Consider the following 21,346-nt stretch of genomic DNA (forward strand, 5'->3'; position numbering starts at 1 on the left):
ATGATCATTGGACGACCCGCTCTACCTCTTGATCTAAAGCCGCCCCCCCACTCCCTAATGAGACCTAATCTGTACTGAAGATGTTGGAATTTAAATATTGAAATTAAATTTCTCCAAAGTGTTTTTTGCGAGTGCTTTATAATAAATCTTATAATATTCAATAATTTTTCATTGATGATTTTGAATTAATTTGGTTTAATCTATAAAGTCCCCACACTGTTTTCTATAACTTTCTATCAGCTGTGAGGCAGCTTGTCCCTCAGATGAAAATGGAATGCTTAAAAAAAAACACCTGGCTGATGTAACCCCCGTTAAGGACCCAGGACACCTGCACTAATAGGGACGTACCTCTTGGAGGGCCTCTCAGCGCCCCTGTGAGGGCTCCGTTTCACCAGCTGCTCTCCCTTTCCACTGGGTCACACTGGCAAAACTCAGTTAACTAAGTACAGTATTATGCCAACAGGGGGCGCTGCAGCAGAGCTCACCAAGATTCAGGATCCAAGATGGGTTTTACTGGCCATGTACAGTATATGGTACACACATACTAGGAATTTGACTAGTGTAATGCAGACGACATAGGACAGGGTGCAGGAAAGTAGCCTACTGAGAGAGACCCGCCCTGACCTGAGAGAGAGACCAGCCCTGACCTGAGAGAGAGACCAGCCCTGACCTGCGAGAGACCCGCCCTGACCTGAGAGAGACCAGCCCTGACCTGAGAGAGACCAGCCCTGACCTGAGAGAGAGACCAGCCCTGATCTGAAAGAGAGACCAGCCCTGATCTGAGAGAGAGACCCGCCCTGACCTGAGAGAGACCAGCCCTGACCTGAGAGAGAGACCAGCCCTGATCTGAAAGAGAGACCAGCCCTGATCTGAGAGAGAGACCAGCCCTGACCTGAGAGAGAGACCAGCCCTGATCTGAAAGAGAGACCAGCCCTGACCTGAGAGAGAGACCAGCCCTGACCTGAGAGAGACCAGAGGCTGTATTGGTCATGAGAAATGGCGGTAACGTAGCGAGACTGAGGTAACGTTAGCCAGCTAGCTACATTAAGTTAACGGTAGCCTAGCGCTAGCTAGTTTAGAATAGTGTGCAGCTAACCAAATCGACTCTCTCCCCTTAGCTAACGTTAACAAGGTAAATGGCACTGGCTAACCATAATTAGGGTTAGCTGCTAACACCCAGCTAACGTTACTAGCTAACACAGTACCAGCATCGATTTATATAGCAATCAAAGAAAGCGACCGTCTGACAAGCACAATGGACTTCACACATCCACCACTGGTATGTGACGCTAAAACGTTACGATTAGCTAGCTACCTTAAAGCCTAGTTTACTAGCTAATGTTAACAAGATAGCAGTCCACTTAGCCTAACGTTAGTTTATACTGCATATGCTCAGGCTCATAAGAGCTCTGGGGCAATAGAGTAATGCTATGAGCCATAGTTTGCCTTATAACGTTAGCTACGGTAAACTAGGCAGTGGACTGTTATCTTCCTAACAAATCAGGTAACACTAGCTAACGTTAGCCAAAGCTACCTATTCTAGAGTAACGCTAAAGCGGGGCCCTTTACGACCTCACCCCCTCTCTCTGGACCAGACTACACGATATACCTCACCCCCTCTCTCTGGACCAGACTACACGATATACCTCACCCCCTCTCTCTGGACCAGACTACACGATATACCTCACCCCCTCTCTCTGGACCAGACTACACGATATACCTCACCCCCTCTCTCTGGACCAGACTACACGATATACCTCACCCCCTCTCTCTGGACCAGACTACACGATATTTGTCTTTCACGATTGTCAGCATGTAATTATGGAGACTAGCAACGCTAAAGTGATGCTGCGAGGCATGTTTTGCGGTTGCGGCATCAGTCTTTTCTTGTCCTTCATGTGATTCTGCTCAGTGTACAGTTCATTATATAGTCTCCAAATGACTTGAATTTATTTATTTGCATTCATTGCATGATACATTGTGTCAGTGCGCTAATGTGACTATTATGCAAATAGTTAAACCTCTATATATTCACAGGAGAGACCGCAGAAGAAGCTCCGTTACATCCCAAATCAAGAGTGGTAGGATCAAAATTAGTCCTAATGTTGCTTGACATCACATTAGCTTGCATAATTTGCTTCTTAGTCAGTGATCCATCTATGCACTGTCCTGTCTTTGCATTGTCCTGTCTCGTCCCTGTCTGTCCAATGTTGTCTCAATGTTATGCACCATGTCCGAAAGCAAATAGTACATTGAAAAACTACAATGGCCATAAACAGATTTTGATTCTGTATCCTGTTTCTAATGACAGCGTACCCACAAGATTGCAAAATCAACAGGTGTCCTTGAGCGACCTTGAAAATATCTTTGATGATATGGGTAAGAACAGAATCAAATGTGTGATGTGATATTGCTCGGGTTTGCCCTAAAAGCCAAGTTTTCTGTCCTTTTTATGGCTGAGAATTGTCAGATGTGGGTGAGCATCTGTCCCTACACCATTCACACAATGGCACCCTGTTTCTAGATCACCTAATTCTGTACCTAAATTTACCAGACCTTTGTGAATTTCTACAGATTCTCTCTCTGGGGGAGAGGATAACTTACCGCCTCTGTCTCCGGTGCTCACAACTTGTCCTGCAGTAGGCAGGTAAGTATTTGTTCGCAGTAGTATTGTTGTGACATCCTAATGTGTAGTTGTGATATTGTGATTAAAAAGTGCACACTTATTGTCTGTCCATTGTAGAGGTGATGATGCTGAAATGGACTCTCCTCCAGTTAAGTTTGCCTTGCCTGGCAAATGTGAGACACCAGATCATAACAGGAAGGCAGAAACACCTTGGTGAGACATTTTGACTCATTTCAATGAGAATACTCTTCCTTCATTCATCAATTAATGATATAAAGCTTTATTTACATAGCTAATTTCCTGCATAGTTGGACTACAATCAGCTTTACATTGTCTTAAGTGATTTAAACGATTTATATCATTCTCTCCATTTCACACTAGCTACTGTGTGTAACTTAGGCAACAGTGGTTGATTCAGCTTTAATATTCATATACTTAACATACATTGCTGGTTATGGCTACATTGTCTTATTTCATAGCAGGCAGGCAAATGTTAATTTGTTTTAGTCTACCTGACTGTCCTGGTTGTTAGCATTGGCTTTTTTCAACTCATCTGGACAATTGAGAACAGAAACTTGGCTATGGCATGTCTCCAAAAAAATAGTGGTGCTGAGAAATGTGGAGCCCAACACTAGGGTCATATGGAGATTAAAGAATTATTTCAAAAGTGCGTTTGGGCAGAAAAATATTTTCAAAGATTTCTAACCGTTTGCTTTCCCCTTTCCTTTGCTGTGGCAGCTATGATTTACCTGCGGCGTGCAGCACCAGCAAAACGTTACCAGAGGAATCACTGCCCCAGTAAGAATGCACTCATACCTGCACTGATCATAGATCTCCTACAACACCTTTATATGGGTTATGTTTTATATCCATCCATGCATACTGTGTACATCTACATACGTGTATTTTATCCATTCTATATATTTGTGATTGTTTCAGCACATTGAGATTGCCTGACAATGAAAAGTGCTTTATAAATAAATCGAATTATTATTGTTATTATTATTAATTATTATTGTTGTTATTATGCTTTGAAATAACTGTATTAATCTGTTTTGTTTGTTTTGCTCCGTTGTTGTTCATCACCAGGCAATCGAGATCCAGCCCTCCAGTCACAACACTGAAGCGGCAAACCCAGACCCAGTCCATACAAGATGGCAAAGCTGTGTCTGGGGGACAAGTAGACTTACTGCCCCTGTCTCCGGTGCTCATAACCTCTCCTGCAGCCGGCGGGTAAGGAAGTGTTCGTTTGGAGTAGTGTTGTTGTGACCAACATCCTGATTTTTGTTATAATTGTCGATCTGATACTGTGATTAAAAAGTGCATAATGTTGTCCTCTTAATCCTCCATTTTAGAGGTGATGATGCTGAAATGGACCCTCCTCCGGTTAAGATTACGGGCTGCCACAGCAAAACGTTACCAGAGGAATCATTGCCACTGTAAGAATGCACTCATACCTGCCTGATCATAGATCTCCCAGCACACCTTTATATGGGTTTACGTTTTGTATCCATCCATGCATACTCAAGTACACAAGTGTATTTTATCCATGCTTTGAAATGTATTCAGTTCTCTGTTTTGTTTGTCATTACTTATCATCACAAGGCAAGTGAGAGCCTGCCCTCCAGTCACGGCACTGAAGCAGCAGACCCAGGCCCATCCTCCACCGGAGCCCAGACCTTCCCAGTCCAAACGAAGTGGCAAAGACATGTCTGATTTTTTGCTGAAGCTGAGAGAGAGCATCCAGTCTAAACCTGCATGGTAAAGTTTATTAAGATTATTCTCTACATTTGTTTTCAACTGACTGCTAATTACCATAGCGCAATGCTCTGGTTTACGTAAGGCCAAGGCCACACTGACTGTGCTCTGAGGCTGCTAGCACCACAAAGGAGCTGGCAGAATCAGCACCTGACCGCCTGTATCTTTTCAGTTCGTGGATGTCGTCTCCAGTGAAGGAACCTGCTCTTCCACCCGAGCCAGAGGACGATGAATTTATGATTCTGGAGGACGACAGCCCTCGCTGGTTCACCATCCCTAAGAAAACCAACCCCAACCAGAGTAAAGCTCGAGCGAAGCAGGGCAAAGCTCAGACCTCTTCATCCAACCAGGATGTGTCCGCAGACACGGCGCCGCAGGGCGACCAATCAGAGACGGCTGCTGGGAGGCCGAAATCAGGAGGGGGAGCTGGGAGCGCTCCGCCAGAGGAACCTCACGCTGCAGAACGGACAGTTAAAGGGAAGAAAGGGAAAGCGGTGTTTGGAGGCACATCTTCACACATGCCCGTCCCCTCAACGTCCGCAGCCAGGAAACGTGCTGCCAAGGAGAGGGAAAAGAAGAACTCTAGTCCCAGGAGGGAGGCGGGGCCTGACGCAGAGGCCGACGGGATCGCCGGTCAAGACGACTGCCCCGTAGATGACATCACAGCCCGAGACGAACAGCCATCCACGAGGAAAAGACAGACTGCGATGTCATCGGCCGCAGGCGAGAGCGAGGACGATGAACCCGGAGAGGGCGCGGCCGCTAGGTCTGGCAAAGCGAAACCCGCTACGAAAATGGGGAAGAGGGCGGTGAAATCCTTGAGAGGGAAGGAATGGAAAGCCGGAGGTGATGGCGAGGACAAGCCCAAGAAGGGCAGGGGCAAGTCCGCCAAGGGGAGGAGAGAGGAGACGGAGGAGCCAGACGCTGCAGTGAGCCCTGGTCCTGTGTGGGGCTCGGAGGAGGAGACGGAGCAGCCAGGCAAGGAGGAGGATGCTCCAGGGGTCCTGGGTCCATCAGGTAACCCAGCCATGGACCATATTCACAGAACATCTGAAGGCAAACAAAAGTGCTCCTAAATGGCCAAATTTAGAGAAAATTGGGCGTTTCACTTTCACTCCCAATTTTAAAAGTTGAAAATTCACAAAGTTACGTTACGATAGCTATTAAACCTAGGGAAATTGGGGTGTGGTGGAGAGGACTTTTAGAGAGACTACATGTAAAATAATTCCTAAAGGTGAATGCCTGCTGCACTTAATTTGCATCGCTATTGGCAAGCTGTTTTGCTAACAGAGCAATAAACTCACTGGGTTTATTGTGGACCCAGTGAGGGAGGTAGTCAAGCCCATAACGCCAGAGATGAAAGTGACAACTATTTGTGCAATAATGGAAATTGAGAAAAGTGAACATTCAGTGCAGGCAGCATTGGTGAGTGCCCAGTAGTTCACTTGTATGTGAGCCCCACTGTCTGGGGAAGAAACTGTTCAGGTTGCATGAGGATTTGGCCAGACGGGTTTTTCCTCGTCCCTGGCTGTAGAGGCACCATACCAGACGGTAATGGCCGTGTAGGACTACTCCATGATTGTCTGTGGCAAATTGAATTTCTTCAGTTGGGGCAGGAAGAACATCCTCTGTTGTACCTTCTTGGTGATGGTGATGATGTTCTGCCACTTGAGGTCCTGCGATGTGATGGTTCCCAGGAACTTGAATGATTATACAGAGTAAACTGTCAACCCATTCAGGCAAAGGGGTACAGGAGAGGGGGGGGGGGCTCCTTCAGAAGTCTACAACCATCTGCAGGCGTTGAGCTCCAGACTGTTACAAGTGCACCAGGAAGCCAGGTGATCAACCTCCCGACAATGGGCAGACTCGTCCTCACTGGAGATTAGGCAAATGCATCCACTCAGGAGTTCAGGAGCTTGACAGATGGATCCCTGGTGTTGCAGTTGTTTGTGTGGAGTGACTAGAGCAAGGGAGCACACAAGGTTGTGTGGCTCCAGTGCTAAGGGTCAGGAGATGTTAAGGGTCAGGAGATGTTAAGGGTCAGGAGATGTTAAGTGTGCTTGTCTGTCAAGAAGTCTTTATTATAAGTCTTTTTTAGAATGTGTGACAACAGTTTTTACACTAGATGGGTAGAATGTGAACAGTTTATACACTAGACATGTAGAATGTAATATCAGTTTATACACTAGACAGGTAGAATGTGAGAACAGTTTACACACTAGATGGGTAGAATGTGAGAACAGTTTACACACTAGATGGGTAGAATGTGAGAACAGTTTTTACACTAGATGGGTAGAATGTGAACAGTTTATACACTAGACATGTAGAATGTAATATCAGTTTATACACTAGACAGGTAGAATGTGAGAACAGTTTACACACTAGACAGGTAGAATGTAATACCAGTTTATACACTAGACAGGTAGAATGTGAGAACAGTTTACACACTAGATGGGTAGAATGTGAACAGTTTATACACTCAGTTCACACACTAGACAGGTAGAATATGAACAGGAAGCAGCTGTCATCAATCACAGAGGGTCATAATCACAAGCACGCTCATGAAGCATATCATTCCTAGCAATGAGGTCAGCTCCGCCCCTTTCTCGTAGCAAAAAATGTCTCCCCATTCAGAAGAAAAAGATGGTCCACGGCTCCACACAGCTTTGTGAATTGTTACTTGCGGGAGACTTCTAGAAATGTCTAGCGCTAGTTCGGAGGACTGGGAATATTCCCCCTGTGCTAAGTAAGGCCTCACTCACCAGTTTAAATCAGAGAACACAAGTAATAATCGTCTTTGAGTAGTCCTATTTTGTTTTGTGTATACAGTATATGATGAAATGGGTCAGTGTGATTTTTAAAGTTAAACTTATGACTAATCAGTCGTCATGTATCTCCTCTTATCACTCTTTTCTTGTTTCCCTGCAGAAGAGAAGCTGGAAGGTGGTCAGGAAGAGAGGGTCAGGAGGCAAACAGAGCGCTCATCCAAGCAGCCCTCAGACCTGAGGCCAAAGAAGGCTACCAGGAGGGCCAGACGGGCCCAGAAGAGGAAGGCCAGTCAAGAGAAGCCTGTTCAGACAGAGGAGGAAGGGGAGGTGAACACAGTCGAGCAGGACCAGGGAGAGGTCAGGCAGCACACCTTCACTCCAGGTAAGGTTGGCAGATAGCTGGACACACCTTCCACACTGATTTCTATCATAATTCTAAAGTGCTTTACTGTTTGGGACTTTCCAGGTAAAGAGGTGTTCGACAGGGTGTACTCTCACACCCCAAATGGAAAATTACCCAGCACACTCGACCCCTTCACTCCCCAGAGACCAAAGGATCACGTCCCGGAGAAACGGCGGCGGAAAACTCCCGGCAACTGGTGGGAACTCAACACGTCTCCCGTTAACGTGGAGACCACCGCCTCACCGCCCAGGAAACCAGGCTCCGAGAAGGGCAAATGGGGTAAGACAAAGGGGACGCAGCCCAAACCACGCAAGTCCCTGCCACTCAGGCCACTTCTGAATGGCAACACGATCCGTACTCCGAAGCCTCGCGGTGGCTCCCTGGAGCCGAAGAAGAAGGATCTGTCTGCTACCAGGACCTTCCAGAAGAGAGGGCGTAAACGGCTCTCTACCCCCCAGGAGCAGGCGTCTGCCCAGAGAAGCCTCACCAGAGAAGGCTCTAATGCCGAGGATGAGGACCTGGGTCAGGAGCCTGCCGGGGGCCGCATTTTCTTTGATGAGAGCGCCAGTGCTGTGGAGAGAAGTGCCACCTCTCAGATGCTGAACTGGCCCGGCAATAACAATCGCCTGTCAGACAACATGTGAGTGCTCTCACGTTTTTTTCCCCCTTTCAGCCTTGGATGGATTGTTTGAATAGATTATTAATGAGAAGTCTTTTTTGTTGTGTTTTTAACAAATAGGTTGAAGGGTTTCCAGAGTGGGCCGTCCTCCATGATTGAGCTGGAGCAGTATGAACAAAACGAAGATTTGAGTAAGTTCTAAATTCAGTTTTACAACATTACCCCTAGAGCACTATCTTTTGACAGCTGTAGTTGCCTACACAAACAGAGATATAGATAGGGATGGGCAACATAGGTATTTGTGTATTCGAATACCTGTACTGACGGTAGTAATTTGAGCATAGCCTATTTTGTTTGTTTGTTTTTTGAAAAAATAAATTGTAGGCCTATTTTTATTATTTTTCTTTAGCTGTGAGCAGCAGCTCTATAGCTCGCTTTGTTGGTAGGTTGGTTGGTTGGTTGGTCCACAAAGGTTTTACTGGATAACACAAAAAGTCCTGACCAAAAATGCTCTAATTTGCATGCTGCAACTAGAGACCATGAGTAACTATGCCAGAAATAATAACCATGATTCGTCCGGTAGAATTCGGTATTAGTAACCGATTCAAAACGCACCTTTCAAAATGCCAGCATTTCCATGCCATTCTACAAAAATGTATGAAACTTTGTACACTTATGTCTTTCCTCATGGGGAACACATTTGCCTCAAGAACTCATAAGGTCTGCCATGATGGATTTCACTGCAAGTTGAATATTTTGAAAAACCTATAAAAGGTAACTCCTCATAAACAGATTGATCTGAAATGTCACATACACGTATATGGTTCATGTCTCCATGTTACCAGCTAAGAGATTCAATACAAGATGACAGCAAAATTGGCATTTAAAAAATAATTTGGATACAATTTCCAAGTGCGTATAAATCTTAACAACAATCTAGGGACTTGAAACGAACTGGGCATGGGTAGCCTGCTACTATGTTGTACCTTGTCAAAGCATTTGCAGATTTCTCAAGCAAGGAAATCATTTTTAATACCCATAGTACTGACAGTAGTATAGATTTTTTTTGTGTAGCATAGTTTCAATTTTTGAAGCAGAAAAAATGTTTTGGCCTTTTTAAAAATGGGAAATCTTTGTTTAACAGGGCGGCTGTAGCTCAGTTGGTAGAGCGGGTCGTTCAATGATCGAAGGGTCAGTGGTTCGAATCCCAGCTCTGACTGTCCACATGTCGAAGTGTCCTTGAGCAAGACACCTAACCCCAAATTGCTCCTAGTGAGCAGTTTAGCACCTTGTATGGCAGCTACCGCCATTGGTGTGTGAGTGTGTGAATGGGGGAATGAGAGCGCTTTGAGTCCTGCTAAGGTGGAAAAGCGCTATATAAGTGCAGTCCATTTACCATTTAAATTAAATACTTAAATATTGTACTGTGTAACTTTATCCCCATTGACATATGAAATGATTTAATTACAAGCTAAAAAGTGTATGCAGATGTGTTGAGCTATAATGCTGGCCTACTGCCGCTGTCAGGCTTCTCACACTTAACGGAAGCATTAAAGGAGTAGTAAAGGGAAAACGCATGTTTAGCCCTGTTTTAAGGTTACTTATTATCATATACAATGGTTCAGATCAAAACATTGACAAAACTAGCATTTTCGAGAAAGTTGATAATTGCTCTACCACCGTTTTGGTCATACAATGGATGTGGATGGGCATCTTGAAAAATCATTCAAAAACATGTTAAACCCTTAAAACATGTTAAGCTCACCGAGGGTGTAATTGGTGTCCGTTGGTGTTCTGTAGGCCTGCCCCCGACTAAAGATTTTCCTGCTCGACTAGAAGTCCTCATTTCAAGCGACTAGTCAACTAGTCGTTCCTTTATTATTATGATTATTATTATTATACATATAACCTTACCATACACACGGAGCGAGCGGCAGCAGAATTGAATAATACATTCTCAATGTGTCGGCATTTGGCAACACAGCAAGGAGACTGAACAACATTTTATTACTCATTTATTTAAACAGTCATATAGCACAACAAAATGTAACACGGAAAACAAAAGTAGCCCACACACATTTCATTTTTCACAACAGCCGAGCGATCAGTGAAGAAATAAATGGGAGCTACATGAGAACTCAATTTTCTGAGGTCAGAATGCAAACGAAAATGTAGCTGGCCTATTTTAGGCTATACGCACATTTCTTAATAAGAGGCCGAACGAATGAGAACGATGAAAAGAATTAGGCCTACGTTGGCTTCTCGCCAGGCCCGGCCTGTGCATTTCTGCCGCTCTAGGCGAAAAGCAATTATGCCGCTCTCTATTAGCAACGTAGGCCTACCATACCGACAACAACACAAAGGCCAATATAAAGCGAAAACCAGCAACAATACACAAACACCAACATGCCATACATATGCCTTATAGGTGCTCGGTGTCAACAATATTAGCTTCAGTATGCATGACGCAGTATGCGGGATCCATACAAATAAAACTAATGTCTGCATAATAAATATAAAAAGTTTGCTCACTGCTCACGCTACTCTTTCGCTCACAGACAAGGAAGCCCTAGGCTAAAGTTCAGAAAACGCTTATCAAAATGGTTGATCTAGAAGAGTATGAATGTGATCGCGAGGAATTAGACTTTGATGGCAGCGCTTATCGTTTCGAGCCTGAATATAGTGAGGAGGAACTGCAGCAAATGGAAGAGATTGAGGCTCGCCGAACCGCTGAGCCAGAGACGGTCGATGAAGCTGTCGCTATACCACGAACCACGGGTCTTTGGTGGTGTGCTTGCAAACATTGCCGACAGATGCCCACCGAAGAGGAAAGTTTGTGCTGTACTGAGTGGGACCTGTTGCTAACAGCTGACATGGCAAACCTTTCGGTCCATGAGTCTGCCTCCTTGCCTGTTGAAAGTGAGTCCTGCTTTTACCACTAGTATTCATGTCCGAGCGAATAAATCTATAGTTTTGATAATTTCATGCTGTAAGACCACTTCTTACAATTCTATTTTTCTAAAGTTAGTCTTAGCAAAGGGATTATTACTATTATTATGCTTCAACACACACACACACGGGCGCCCACACACACACACACAGCTGGCAATAAGAACTTACCACAAGTTCTTCCACTCGTTCGTCTTCTGTCGTTCCTCTATGTAAAGTCGGAACAGCATCACGTTTGAGGAAGACCCTTTTGGGAGATTTCTTCGAGAATAGCCTAGGCTTATAACATTTGTCCTCAAAATGCAAAGCGCACACACGGTGATCTAACACCCGAAGAATATCCACGGGTGTGTTTACGTCCAAGTAAAGAGATTCTAGCCACAACTTCAATCTTGCGGGATCGTTGTAGGAAAGTCTATGACAAGTTACAGATGAACGGATTTTGCCACAATTGGCAATGGCACAATTAGCTTTGTGAATTGTTACTTGCGGGAGACTTCTAGAAATGTCTAGCGCTAGTTCGGAGGACTGGGAATATTCCCCCTGTGCTAAGTAAGGCCTCACTCACCAGTTTAAATCAGAGAACACAAGTAATAATCGTCTTTGAGTAGTCCTATTTTGTTTTGTGTATACAGTATATGATGAAATGGGTCAGTGTGATTTTTAAAGTTAAACTTATGACTAATCAGTCGTCATGTATCTCCTCTTATCACTCTTTTCTTGTTTCCCTGCAGAAGAGAAGCTGGAAGGTGGTCAGGAAGAGAGGGTCAGGAGGCAAACAGAGCGCTCATCCAAGCAGCCCTCAGACCTGAGGCCAAAGAAGGCTACCAGGAGGGCCAGACGGGCCCAGAAGAGGAAGGCCAGTCAAGAGAAGCCTGTTCAGACAGAGGAGGAAGGGGAGGTGAACACAGTCGAGCAGGACCAGGGAGAGGTCAGGCAGCACACCTTCACTCCAGGTAAGGTTGGCAGATAGCTGGACACACCTTCCACACTGATTTCTATCATAATTCTAAAGTGCTTTACTGTTTGGGACTTTCCAGGTAAAGAGGTGTTCGACAGGGTGTACTCTCACACCCCAAATGGAAAATTACCCAGCACACTCGACCCCTTCACTCCCCAGAGACCAAAGGATCACGTCCCGGAGAAACGGCGGCGGAAAACTCCCGGCAACTGGTGGGAACTCAACACGTCTCCCGTTAACGTGGAGACCACCGCCTCACCGCCCAGGAAACCAGGCTCCGAGAAGGGCAAATGGGGTAAGACAAAGGGGACGCAGCCCAAACCACGCAAGTCCCTGCCACTCAGGCCACTTCTGAATGGCAACACGATCCGTACTCCGAAGCCTCGCGGTGGCTCCCTGGAGCCGAAGAAGAAGGATCTGTCTGCTACCAGGACCTTCCAGAAGAGAGGGCGTAAACGGCTCTCTACCCCCCAGGAGCAGGGGTCTGCCCAGAGAAGCCTCACCAGAGAAGGCTCTAATGCCGAGGATGAGGACCTGGGTCAGGAGCCTGCCGGGGGCCGCATTTTCTTTGATGAGAGCGCCAGTGCTGTGGAGAGAAGTGCCACCTCTCAGATGCTGAACTGGCCCGGCAATAACAATCGCCTGTCAGACAACATGTGAGTGCTCTCACGTTTTTTTCCCCCTTTCAGCCTTGGATGGATTGTTTGAATAGATTATTAATGAGAAGTCTTTTTTGTTGTGTTTTTAACAAATAGGTTGAAGGGTTTCCAGAGTGGGCCGTCCTCCATGATTGAGCTGGAGCAGTATGAACAAAACGAAGATTTGAGTAAGTTCTAAATTCAGTTTTACAACATTACCCCTAGAGCACTATCTTTTGACAGCTGTAGTTGCCTACACAAACAGAGATATAGAAAGGGATGGGCAACATAGGTATTTGTGTATTCGAATACCTGTACTGACGGTAGTAATTTGAGCATAGCCTATTTTGTTTGTTTGTTTTTTGAAAAAATAAATTGTAGGCCTATTTTTATTATTTTTCTTTAGCTGTGAGCAGCAGCTCTATAGCTCGCTTTGTTGGTAGGTTGGTTGGTTGGTTGGTCCACAAAGGTTTTACTGGATAACACAAAAAGTCCTGACCAAAAATGCTCTAATTTGCATGCTGCAACTAGAGACCATGAGTAACTATGCCAGAAATAATAACCATGATTCGTCCGGTAGAATTCGGTATTAGTAACCGATTCAAAACGCACCTTTCAAAATGCCAGCATTTCCATGCCATTCTACAAAAATGTATGAAACTTTGTACACTTATGTCTTTCCTCATGGGGAACACATTTGCCTCAAGAACTCATAAGGTCTGCCATGATGGATTTCACTGCAAGTTGAATATTTTGAAAAACCTATAAAAGGTAACTCCTCATAAACAGATTGATCTGAAATGTCACATACACGTATATGGTTCATGTCTCCATGTTACCAGCTAAGAGATTCAATACAAGATGACAGCAAAATTGGCATTTAAAAAATAATTTGGATACAATTTCCAAGTGCGTATAAATCTTAACAACAATCTAGGGACTTGAAACGAACTGGGCATGGGTAGCCTGCTACTATGTTGTACCTTGTCAAAGCATTTGCAGATTTCTCAAGCAAGGAAATCATTTTTAATACCCATAGTACTGACAGTAGTATAGATTTTTTTTGTGTAGCATAGTTTCAATTTTTGAAGCAGAAAAAATGTTTTGGCCTTTTTAAAAATGGGAAATCTTTGTTTAACAGGGCGGCTGTAGCTCAGTTGGTAGAGCGGGTCGTTCAATGATCGAAGGGTCAGTGGTTCGAATCCCAGCTCTGACTGTCCACATGTTGAAGTGTCCTTGAGCAAGACACCTAACCCCAAATTGCTCCTAGTGAGCAGTTTAGCACCTTGTATGGCAGCTACCGCCATTGGTGTGTGAGTGTGTGAATGGGGGAATGAGAGCGCTTTGAGTCCTGCTAAGGTGGAAAAGCGCTATATAAGTGCAGTCCATTTACCATTTAAATTAAATACTTAAATATTGTACTGTGTAACTTTATCCCCATTGACATATGAAATGATTTAATTACAAGCTAAAAAGTGTATGCAGATGTGTTGAGCTATAATGCTGGCCTACTGCCGCTGTCAGGCTTCTCACACTTAACGGAAGCATTAAAGGAGTAGTAAAGGGAAAACGCATGTTTAGCCCTGTTTTAAGGTTACTTATTATCATATACAATGGTTCAGATCAAAACATTGACAAAACTAGCATTTTCGAGAAAGTTGATAATTGCTCTACCACCGTTTTGGTCATACAATGGATGTGGATGGGCATCTTGAAAAATCATTCAAAAACATGTTAAACCCTTAAAACATGTTAAGCTCACCGAGGGTGTAATTGGTGTCCGTTGGTGTTCTGTAGGCCTGCCCCCGACTAAAGATTTTCCTGCTCGACTAGAAGTCCTCATTTCAAGCGACTAGTCAACTAGTCGTTCCTTTATTATTATGATTATTATTATTATACATATAACCTTACCATACACACGGAGCGAGCGGCAGCAGAATTGAATAATACATTCTCAATGTGTCGGCATTTGGCAACACAGCAAGGAGACTGAACAACATTTTATTACTCATTTATTTAAACAGTCATATAGCACAACAAAATGTAACACGGAAAACAAAAGTAGCCCACACACATTTCATTTTTCACAACAGCCGAGCGATCAGTGAAGAAATAAATGGGAGCTACATGAGAACTCAATTTTCTGAGGTCAGAATGCAAACGAAAATGTAGCTGGCCTATTTTAGGCTATACGCACATTTCTTAATAAGAGGCCGAACGAATGAGAACGATGAAAAGAATTAGGCCTACGTTGGCTTCTCGCCAGGCCCGGCCTGTGCATTTCTGCCGCTCTAGGCGAAAAGCAATTATGCCGCTCTCTATTAGCAACGTAGGCCTACCATACCGACAACAACACAAAGGCCAATATAAAGCGAAAACCAGCAACAAGTATCTAGAGCTGACTGGTTCTAGAGGACATTTTGAAAATAAAACACAGCTCACACTATAATTTGACGTTTTGTTTTTTTCAGGACACCACCAGCGCCAAAAGGACCTCTCTAACCGTGAATCGTCCAGGGAGTGAAGACAAAGTATAGGACAGTAGGACGTCTCACCGTGGCGGCGTCCTCCTTCAGGGTGATGTCATATCCGCTCAGCGCCACCACAAACAGCACGGCGCAGACGTCGTCGAAACAGCTGAGCCACTTCCTCCTCTCGCTCCGCTGGCCGCCGACATCGTACAGCCTGTCAGAGAAACGTCCAGTGAGACACCGGAAATAAACACCTCGGTCTGCTAAGAGGGAGACGATGGGAGAAATACTGAGCACAGGTGATGACATGCAGTTTATATTAAAGAATATTTACTAATTATAGCCCATGTGACGATAGACAGATAATGGGATTCCATAATATGAGACACGTTAATTTATTGGATTTCCACCATAACCAACATAGGGTGTTAGAAAAAGGGAAGTGACAGTTTGAAAAAATAAGATTCTCCACCCCAACCCTTCTAGTCTTACAAGACTCCACAAAGTACATCATACCATCTATGAAAGATGCCATACAGTAGCATACACGCCATGTATAAAACAATCTCATCTCAGTGATAAACACCGAGGGATGTGGAAGATTCTCTGCTTTTTTTCATATACTTCAACATACTGTCGCTGTACAAAATCCGGCTCAATTCTTTGTTAGTTAATTAGAGCTGACTAATTGCCATACAAGTCCAACCGTCATGCAGACCCACTCAGTCCACTGACCTTTCAGTTCCAACAGATGCACGTCTTTAATTGAAGCCGTCGCCAAAATGAGAAACCCATTCAGGCCAAAATGAGAAACTAATTCAGGCCAAAATGAGAAACCCATTCAGGCCGTCCATCTAGCCTCACAGACAAAGTCAGGCCGTCTGTCAGGCAGAGGCTGTTTATGTCCTCGTGACATGGTTAATTATGGATGATACAGTATCAAGAAATATCAGTTTATTGCACCAAGTGACGTGCCGAGCTACACTCTTCATCAGACTATGGGTCTGATGTGTAGCTCGAAATGTCACTTGTTGCAATAAACCATTTGATACTGGAGCCCAGCAGTGTGCAAGGGTTTTTTGTTCCTGGTCACACTTTCGTTCACTTTCAGCATCTGCACTATTTGGCATGGGGATGTGCTTGTTTATCTTTCTGTTTAATTATGGATGATACCATGGTATATCGTGATGGTCCCTCCATTATGGAGGCTCTTGCCAATTTAAAGGCCGTTTTGAATATTATTCAGACTAAGCCTCTAAATGCTGATACTGTAAAGGTAATGCATTTCTCAAACAATAGGAAGAAACCCGAGAACTCACATTTTTACTGCTCAGGGAAAGAAATTTGTTAGATATATCCTGTTATAAATATCTTGGTGTCTGGCTTGATGGCCGTCTTGCTTTTAAACCTTCTTAAAAAACTGAGGCGGAAGTTATAAGGTTTTATTTCAGAAACAGGTCCCGTTTCTCCTTTGAGGCCAGAAGACTGATCTCTGAATCTTTTAAATTTTTTTACCAGTGCTTGATTATGATCTGTTTTATATGAATACACCTGTCCATTGCCTGCACATGTTTGACACAGTGAATTGAGATTTGTCACAAACTGTAAAGCACCAACTCATCACTGTACACTGTACTGTAGGGCTGGTTGGCCTTCGCTGACCCTTGCGGAGGTTCAGTCATTGGTACATGTTCCTTTATGAAGCTATCCTAGGCAAACAGCCGTCCCACATCTGCTCTCTGATATGCTCAAAGGTCTGTCGGTAGTTAAAGTTTGAGATCACAAGATGTGATCCTGCTGTCCGTGCCAAGGGGAGAACTGGGAAAGAAAGTGTTTAACTGTACTTGAATAGCCTTCAAAAAGACTTGGAACTAAGGGAATTGGTCTCTCTGCCTGCTTTCAAAGCTCTTATCTATACTAAATATCATTAGAGAACCAGTCTGACCGACCGACCGCTGTAGGGTCGACTGTCCACTTCACCACCTAGCTACCGCGGGCATGGGATTGAATCGGCCATATCTCGACATGGGAAGGTCACAAAGACATGCAGGTTGGACTGGCAGAAAGCTCTCGGCGTAACGAACGCAGCTATCCCAAACACGCACAGGCCTCTCATTCACCCATTCACAAACTCATTCACACACCAATGGCGGCAGTTGCCATGCAAGGTGCTAGACTGCTCATCGGGAGCAATTCGGGGTTCAGTATCTTGCCCAAGGACACTTCGACATGTCGTCAGGAAGAGCCGGGATTCGAACCGCCGACCCTACGATCATCGGACGACCCGCTCTACCTCCTGAGCTATACAGCCGCCCCACATTAACATTCAACAGCATGCCCCAGTAGGGTGGTGTTAGGGATGGGTTCATATACAGGTCCTACAGTTGCTTGTTAACTCTCATATAATTATTAATATGCTCCTTAAATTGGGACTCACAGGCTGCTTTTAAATGCGGTCCACCAATTTAAAGAGGATAGTTATTAATTATATGAGGGGTAACGAGCAACTGTAAGGACCTGCACGTGGGCTCAATCCTAAAACCAAACTACCGGGATGTGCTGTTGAATGTTGAATGTCTTGTACAATACTGAGGTGATAGGAACAGTACTGAGGTGATAGGAACCATGTTTTGAGACGGTGAGGCTGCAGGGTGAGGTGGGGGGGAAGGGGGTTGGGGGAGAGTAAGGCTGCATAAATCACCTGTTTCCCCGTAACCAATCCTTTTCCCCTGGTCCACTCCTCCGCTCTTAAGAAGCTTCAGGCAGAGAGATGCTATCAATATTTCAGCAGCAGTGATTCATGTCTCAGCCCACTGCCTCCTGCCAGGGGCCGTCCGTAGCCCCCAAGAGCCCGTGATTCAGGGCCCTCGGGGCCAAGAGAACAGCACCTGTGTGTGTGTGTGTGTGTGTGTGTGTGTGTGTGTGTGTGTGTGTGTGTGTGTATGTGTGTGGGGTGGGGTGTGTGTGTGTGGGGTGGGGTGGGTGGGTGGGTGGGTGGGGGGGGGGGCCAACACGACTTTTAGAAGGAAAAAAAAGGTGTGTGTGTGTGGCTAGATTTAACAAGCAGCACGGAAAGTTATCCTGTGGCCTTGTTTGTTTGTGTGGGTGGAGCAAAATTGTCAGACATTATCTGAACTTACCCTCACAGCATAAGTTATAGTTTCATAGACGTTCAAAGGGACTAAGAAAATGTGCATTTTAACTCTTCTGTAGGTGGGGGGGGTGGTCTCTTACCTGAAAACCATTCGATTGACCTGAAACTGGGTCTCGATGACCCCGCACGTCCTCACCCTCACCCTCAGGACATCGGTCGCCGTGGGGATGTAGTTGGGAGCGGTGATGCGACTCAGGTTCTCAAAGAAACTGGACAGACAAAGAGAGGGTTGAGAAACTGGACAGACAGAGAGAGGGTTGAGAAACTGGGCAGACAGAGAGAGGGTTGAGAAACTGGGCAGACAGAGAGAGGGTTGAGAAACTGGGCAGACAAAGAGAGGGTTGAGGTAAACAAAGAGAGGGTTGAGGTAAACAAAGAGAGGGTTGAGGTAAACAAAGGGTAATGTTGTTGCTCTGAACTATATTTATAAAATATGAATGGAACAGAATGGATTTGCTGCTGGTTGCTCAGAAATGTATACAGTACTGTAGCAAGGTTCTGACTAGGGCTGGGTATCGCTTCGAATTTCCAGAATCAATTCGATTCTGATTCACAAGGTTCAGAATCGATTATCACGATTCGATTCAATATCGATTCGGTTAGTGTTACTAAAAATTACTAAAGTGTTACTGTTTTTTTTTTTTAGCTGTAACCTTAATTACATGACTGCCAAGTTATGCAACACATCAATACTAGGGCTGGGTATCGATACCGATTTCCAAAAATGAATGAATGAATGAATGAATCATTGAATGAATTAATGAACTATTCATTCCTTCATTTATTCATTAAATAAAATATCGATTGGGATTCATGAATCAATTGAATTATTTGATTCATTTTTAACCCAGTCATAGTTCTGACAATTGTATGGTTTTGTTTGAAACACAAAGATGTGTTACAGTAAATCTTGCTTGATTCATAGGATGACCAGGGGCTTTAGACAGTGAATGTAAAAAACATTTATATAATGCAAAGACCACTACAATTAGTTGACTGCTCAGTCCAAGAAGAATTGTAGTCATATTATGACAGCTCATAAAGCGCCGATACAGGATTTTATGTGTATAGGGCTCGTATGAAAGTAGTTAGTTATCTAGTTTTGGCTAAAGTTAAAAAAGATTAACTACCATCTGATGAGAAGAGAGAAAACTACAAAGGAACATTTTTATTAGTGCAGAGTTACTGTCGACAGGAATAGGGCGGCACAACATTGGCACACGCATCCACGCCATGTGGGTGGCAGAAGAAACAGAAGAAACCTATCTACAGAGTGCCAGACTGCCACCGACCTCGGGGTTTATTTGCGTCTGGAAATGCAACGCTGAGGTGAGCGGATTGTGAAAGCCAACCAGTGGCGATTTTAGCATGGCATTTCTGGAGGGGCAGTTTTATATTATGTCGCCATCACAAGAACTAAAGGTAGCCAATTAGTCTACGGTAGGTACATCAGAGCAGGGGCTACAACACACACAGTTAACGACACATTAACACACGCAGAGTAGGCTAATTAGACCCATAAGAGAGCGCATGCCCGGTCCAGGGTTCTGAAAGCAACAAGTGACAAGTGTGCACCCATCAGACCTGGGCACTACGCATAACCTATTAGTACTCCACTTATATCACAGCCAAATAGTCTACTACAGTGAAGGCGCACTGTCCACATTAGTCCCCCTCACACATCGTCTCAAAAATGCACCGAAAAATGCCTGGGTTCAGTGAGTTCGCTGACTCGTCGTGACCACGCAAACCTATTTCGCACTTCCCACAGAGTTGAATACAAGTGATCAGCCTCCCCAGAACATACCGATTCTCCTCGGTCTGTTTGTTGTGCTCCGCGATGGAACGGCGAAACGCATCAGAGCTGTGCCTGGACGTTGAGCTGCCCCAGTAAACCCAGCTTCATGGCACAGTTCAGATGGGACGTTGAGCTGCCCCAGTAAACCCAGCTTCATGGCACAGTTCAGATGGGACGCAGAGCTTTCATGCTTCGCTGTTCTTTCTGACAGATGTTTAATGTCTTTGAATCCAGACGATGCCCAAACAGAGTCTCCACCAAAAAGAATACAAGGGAAACAGAACAGCGCACTTTTCGAGGTGCTAGCAGTTAGCCACTTCTTTTTCTCAAACCATTCCTGTTTGAAGGTACGGGTTACCTTATCTCCAGCCTGAAGCAGCACCAATTCTTCTGGTCGTGTGGCCCTAAACGTTTTATTTCCAGTTTCTCTTCAAGTTTCAATGTACTAAACCGCACATTCAACAAATAATCTACACTATTCATTGTTGCACCTGAAAACACTTAATTTCTACAAAACTTTAGCTAGCAGCATTGGCTAACGTAGATCGACATCGACAATGACCCAGTAGTTCAACTTTGATCAACGTTGTTTTATTATTCCCTGGCTAAACCTGTTGCCAGGTAGATTTCGTAGGGGAAGAGACTTTTCTGCCCCTCCACCCAATTAAATCTGCGTGATATTTTTTCACATTACTCCCGACCACGCTCACATTGTCGGTATAGCAACAGTAGGGGAGAACGCTTCGGTGCCCCTCTGCCGAGTCAGAGCAGTCTGTGACACGCTCATACAAAGGGAATTACTGCAAAACAGCACTATACATAGTGTCAGTCAGGTTTATTATATTTATACATGCGTTTTTCATTTTCACCACTGAATCACTATTTTGTATTAATTATAAAATAGATTTTTCCGAAACACAGTTGTAGGCTAAGATGCATCTTGCACAACAGCGCCACCTGGTGGGGCACTGCCCCACCTGCCCCTAATGTAAAATCGCCACTGAAGCCAACTCATCTCAAAACCAGTTAACTGGCAGCTTTCACATGACGATAAAAGTTTACAGAAGGAGGGGGGGGCGGGAGCAGCTTGAAAGCTCAACCTAAAAGCTAGCGTAGCAGTACATTCGGAAAGCAGCAGGAGACTGGGAGTCACGCGTTTATTCTGCGACTGCGATCGCTCCCAAAAATCTCTTTTTGAATT

At 44.6% G+C, this 21,346-nt stretch overlaps 2 protein-coding genes across 2 annotated transcripts in view; one reads left to right on the top strand and one right to left on the bottom strand.

Annotated features, from left to right (window-relative positions):
• Positions 1 to 1,228: 1,228 nt before the first annotated feature.
• On the top strand, positions 1,229 to 8,199 carry LOC311328815 (uncharacterized protein; the record flags this gene model as incomplete). The annotated part of the gene is made up of 12 exons (XM_084462723.1): positions 1,229 to 1,279; positions 2,038 to 2,081; positions 2,312 to 2,379; positions 2,575 to 2,647; positions 2,744 to 2,839; positions 3,365 to 3,424; positions 3,716 to 3,859; positions 3,982 to 4,065; positions 4,232 to 4,387; positions 4,557 to 5,401; positions 7,313 to 7,534; positions 7,619 to 8,199. The coding sequence occupies exons 1-12, from the start codon at positions 1,256 to 1,258 to the stop codon at positions 8,197 to 8,199; spliced, it is 2,397 nt and encodes a 798-aa protein (XP_084318849.1). The 5' UTR covers positions 1,229 to 1,255.
• Positions 8,200 to 12,951: 4,752 nt separating this feature from the next.
• LOC311328816 (SAM and SH3 domain-containing protein 1-like) overlaps positions 12,952 to 21,346 on the bottom strand; it is a gene marked incomplete at both ends in the record, with an annotated part of 59,359 nt that continues 50,964 nt past the window's right edge. Inside the window, 3 exons of the mRNA XM_084462724.1 lie at positions 12,952 to 12,975; positions 15,278 to 15,407; positions 18,428 to 18,556. Of these exons, the coding sequence (XP_084318850.1) occupies positions 12,952 to 12,975; positions 15,278 to 15,407; positions 18,428 to 18,556 (283 nt within the window). The remainder of the gene's footprint in view (positions 12,976 to 15,277; positions 15,408 to 18,427; positions 18,557 to 21,346) is intronic.

The sequence above is a fragment of the Borostomias antarcticus genome (genome assembly GCF_949987555.1).
Source record: "Borostomias antarcticus genome assembly, contig: scaffold_62, whole genome shotgun sequence".
Classification (NCBI taxonomy): domain Eukaryota; kingdom Metazoa; phylum Chordata; class Actinopteri; order Stomiiformes; family Stomiidae; genus Borostomias; species Borostomias antarcticus.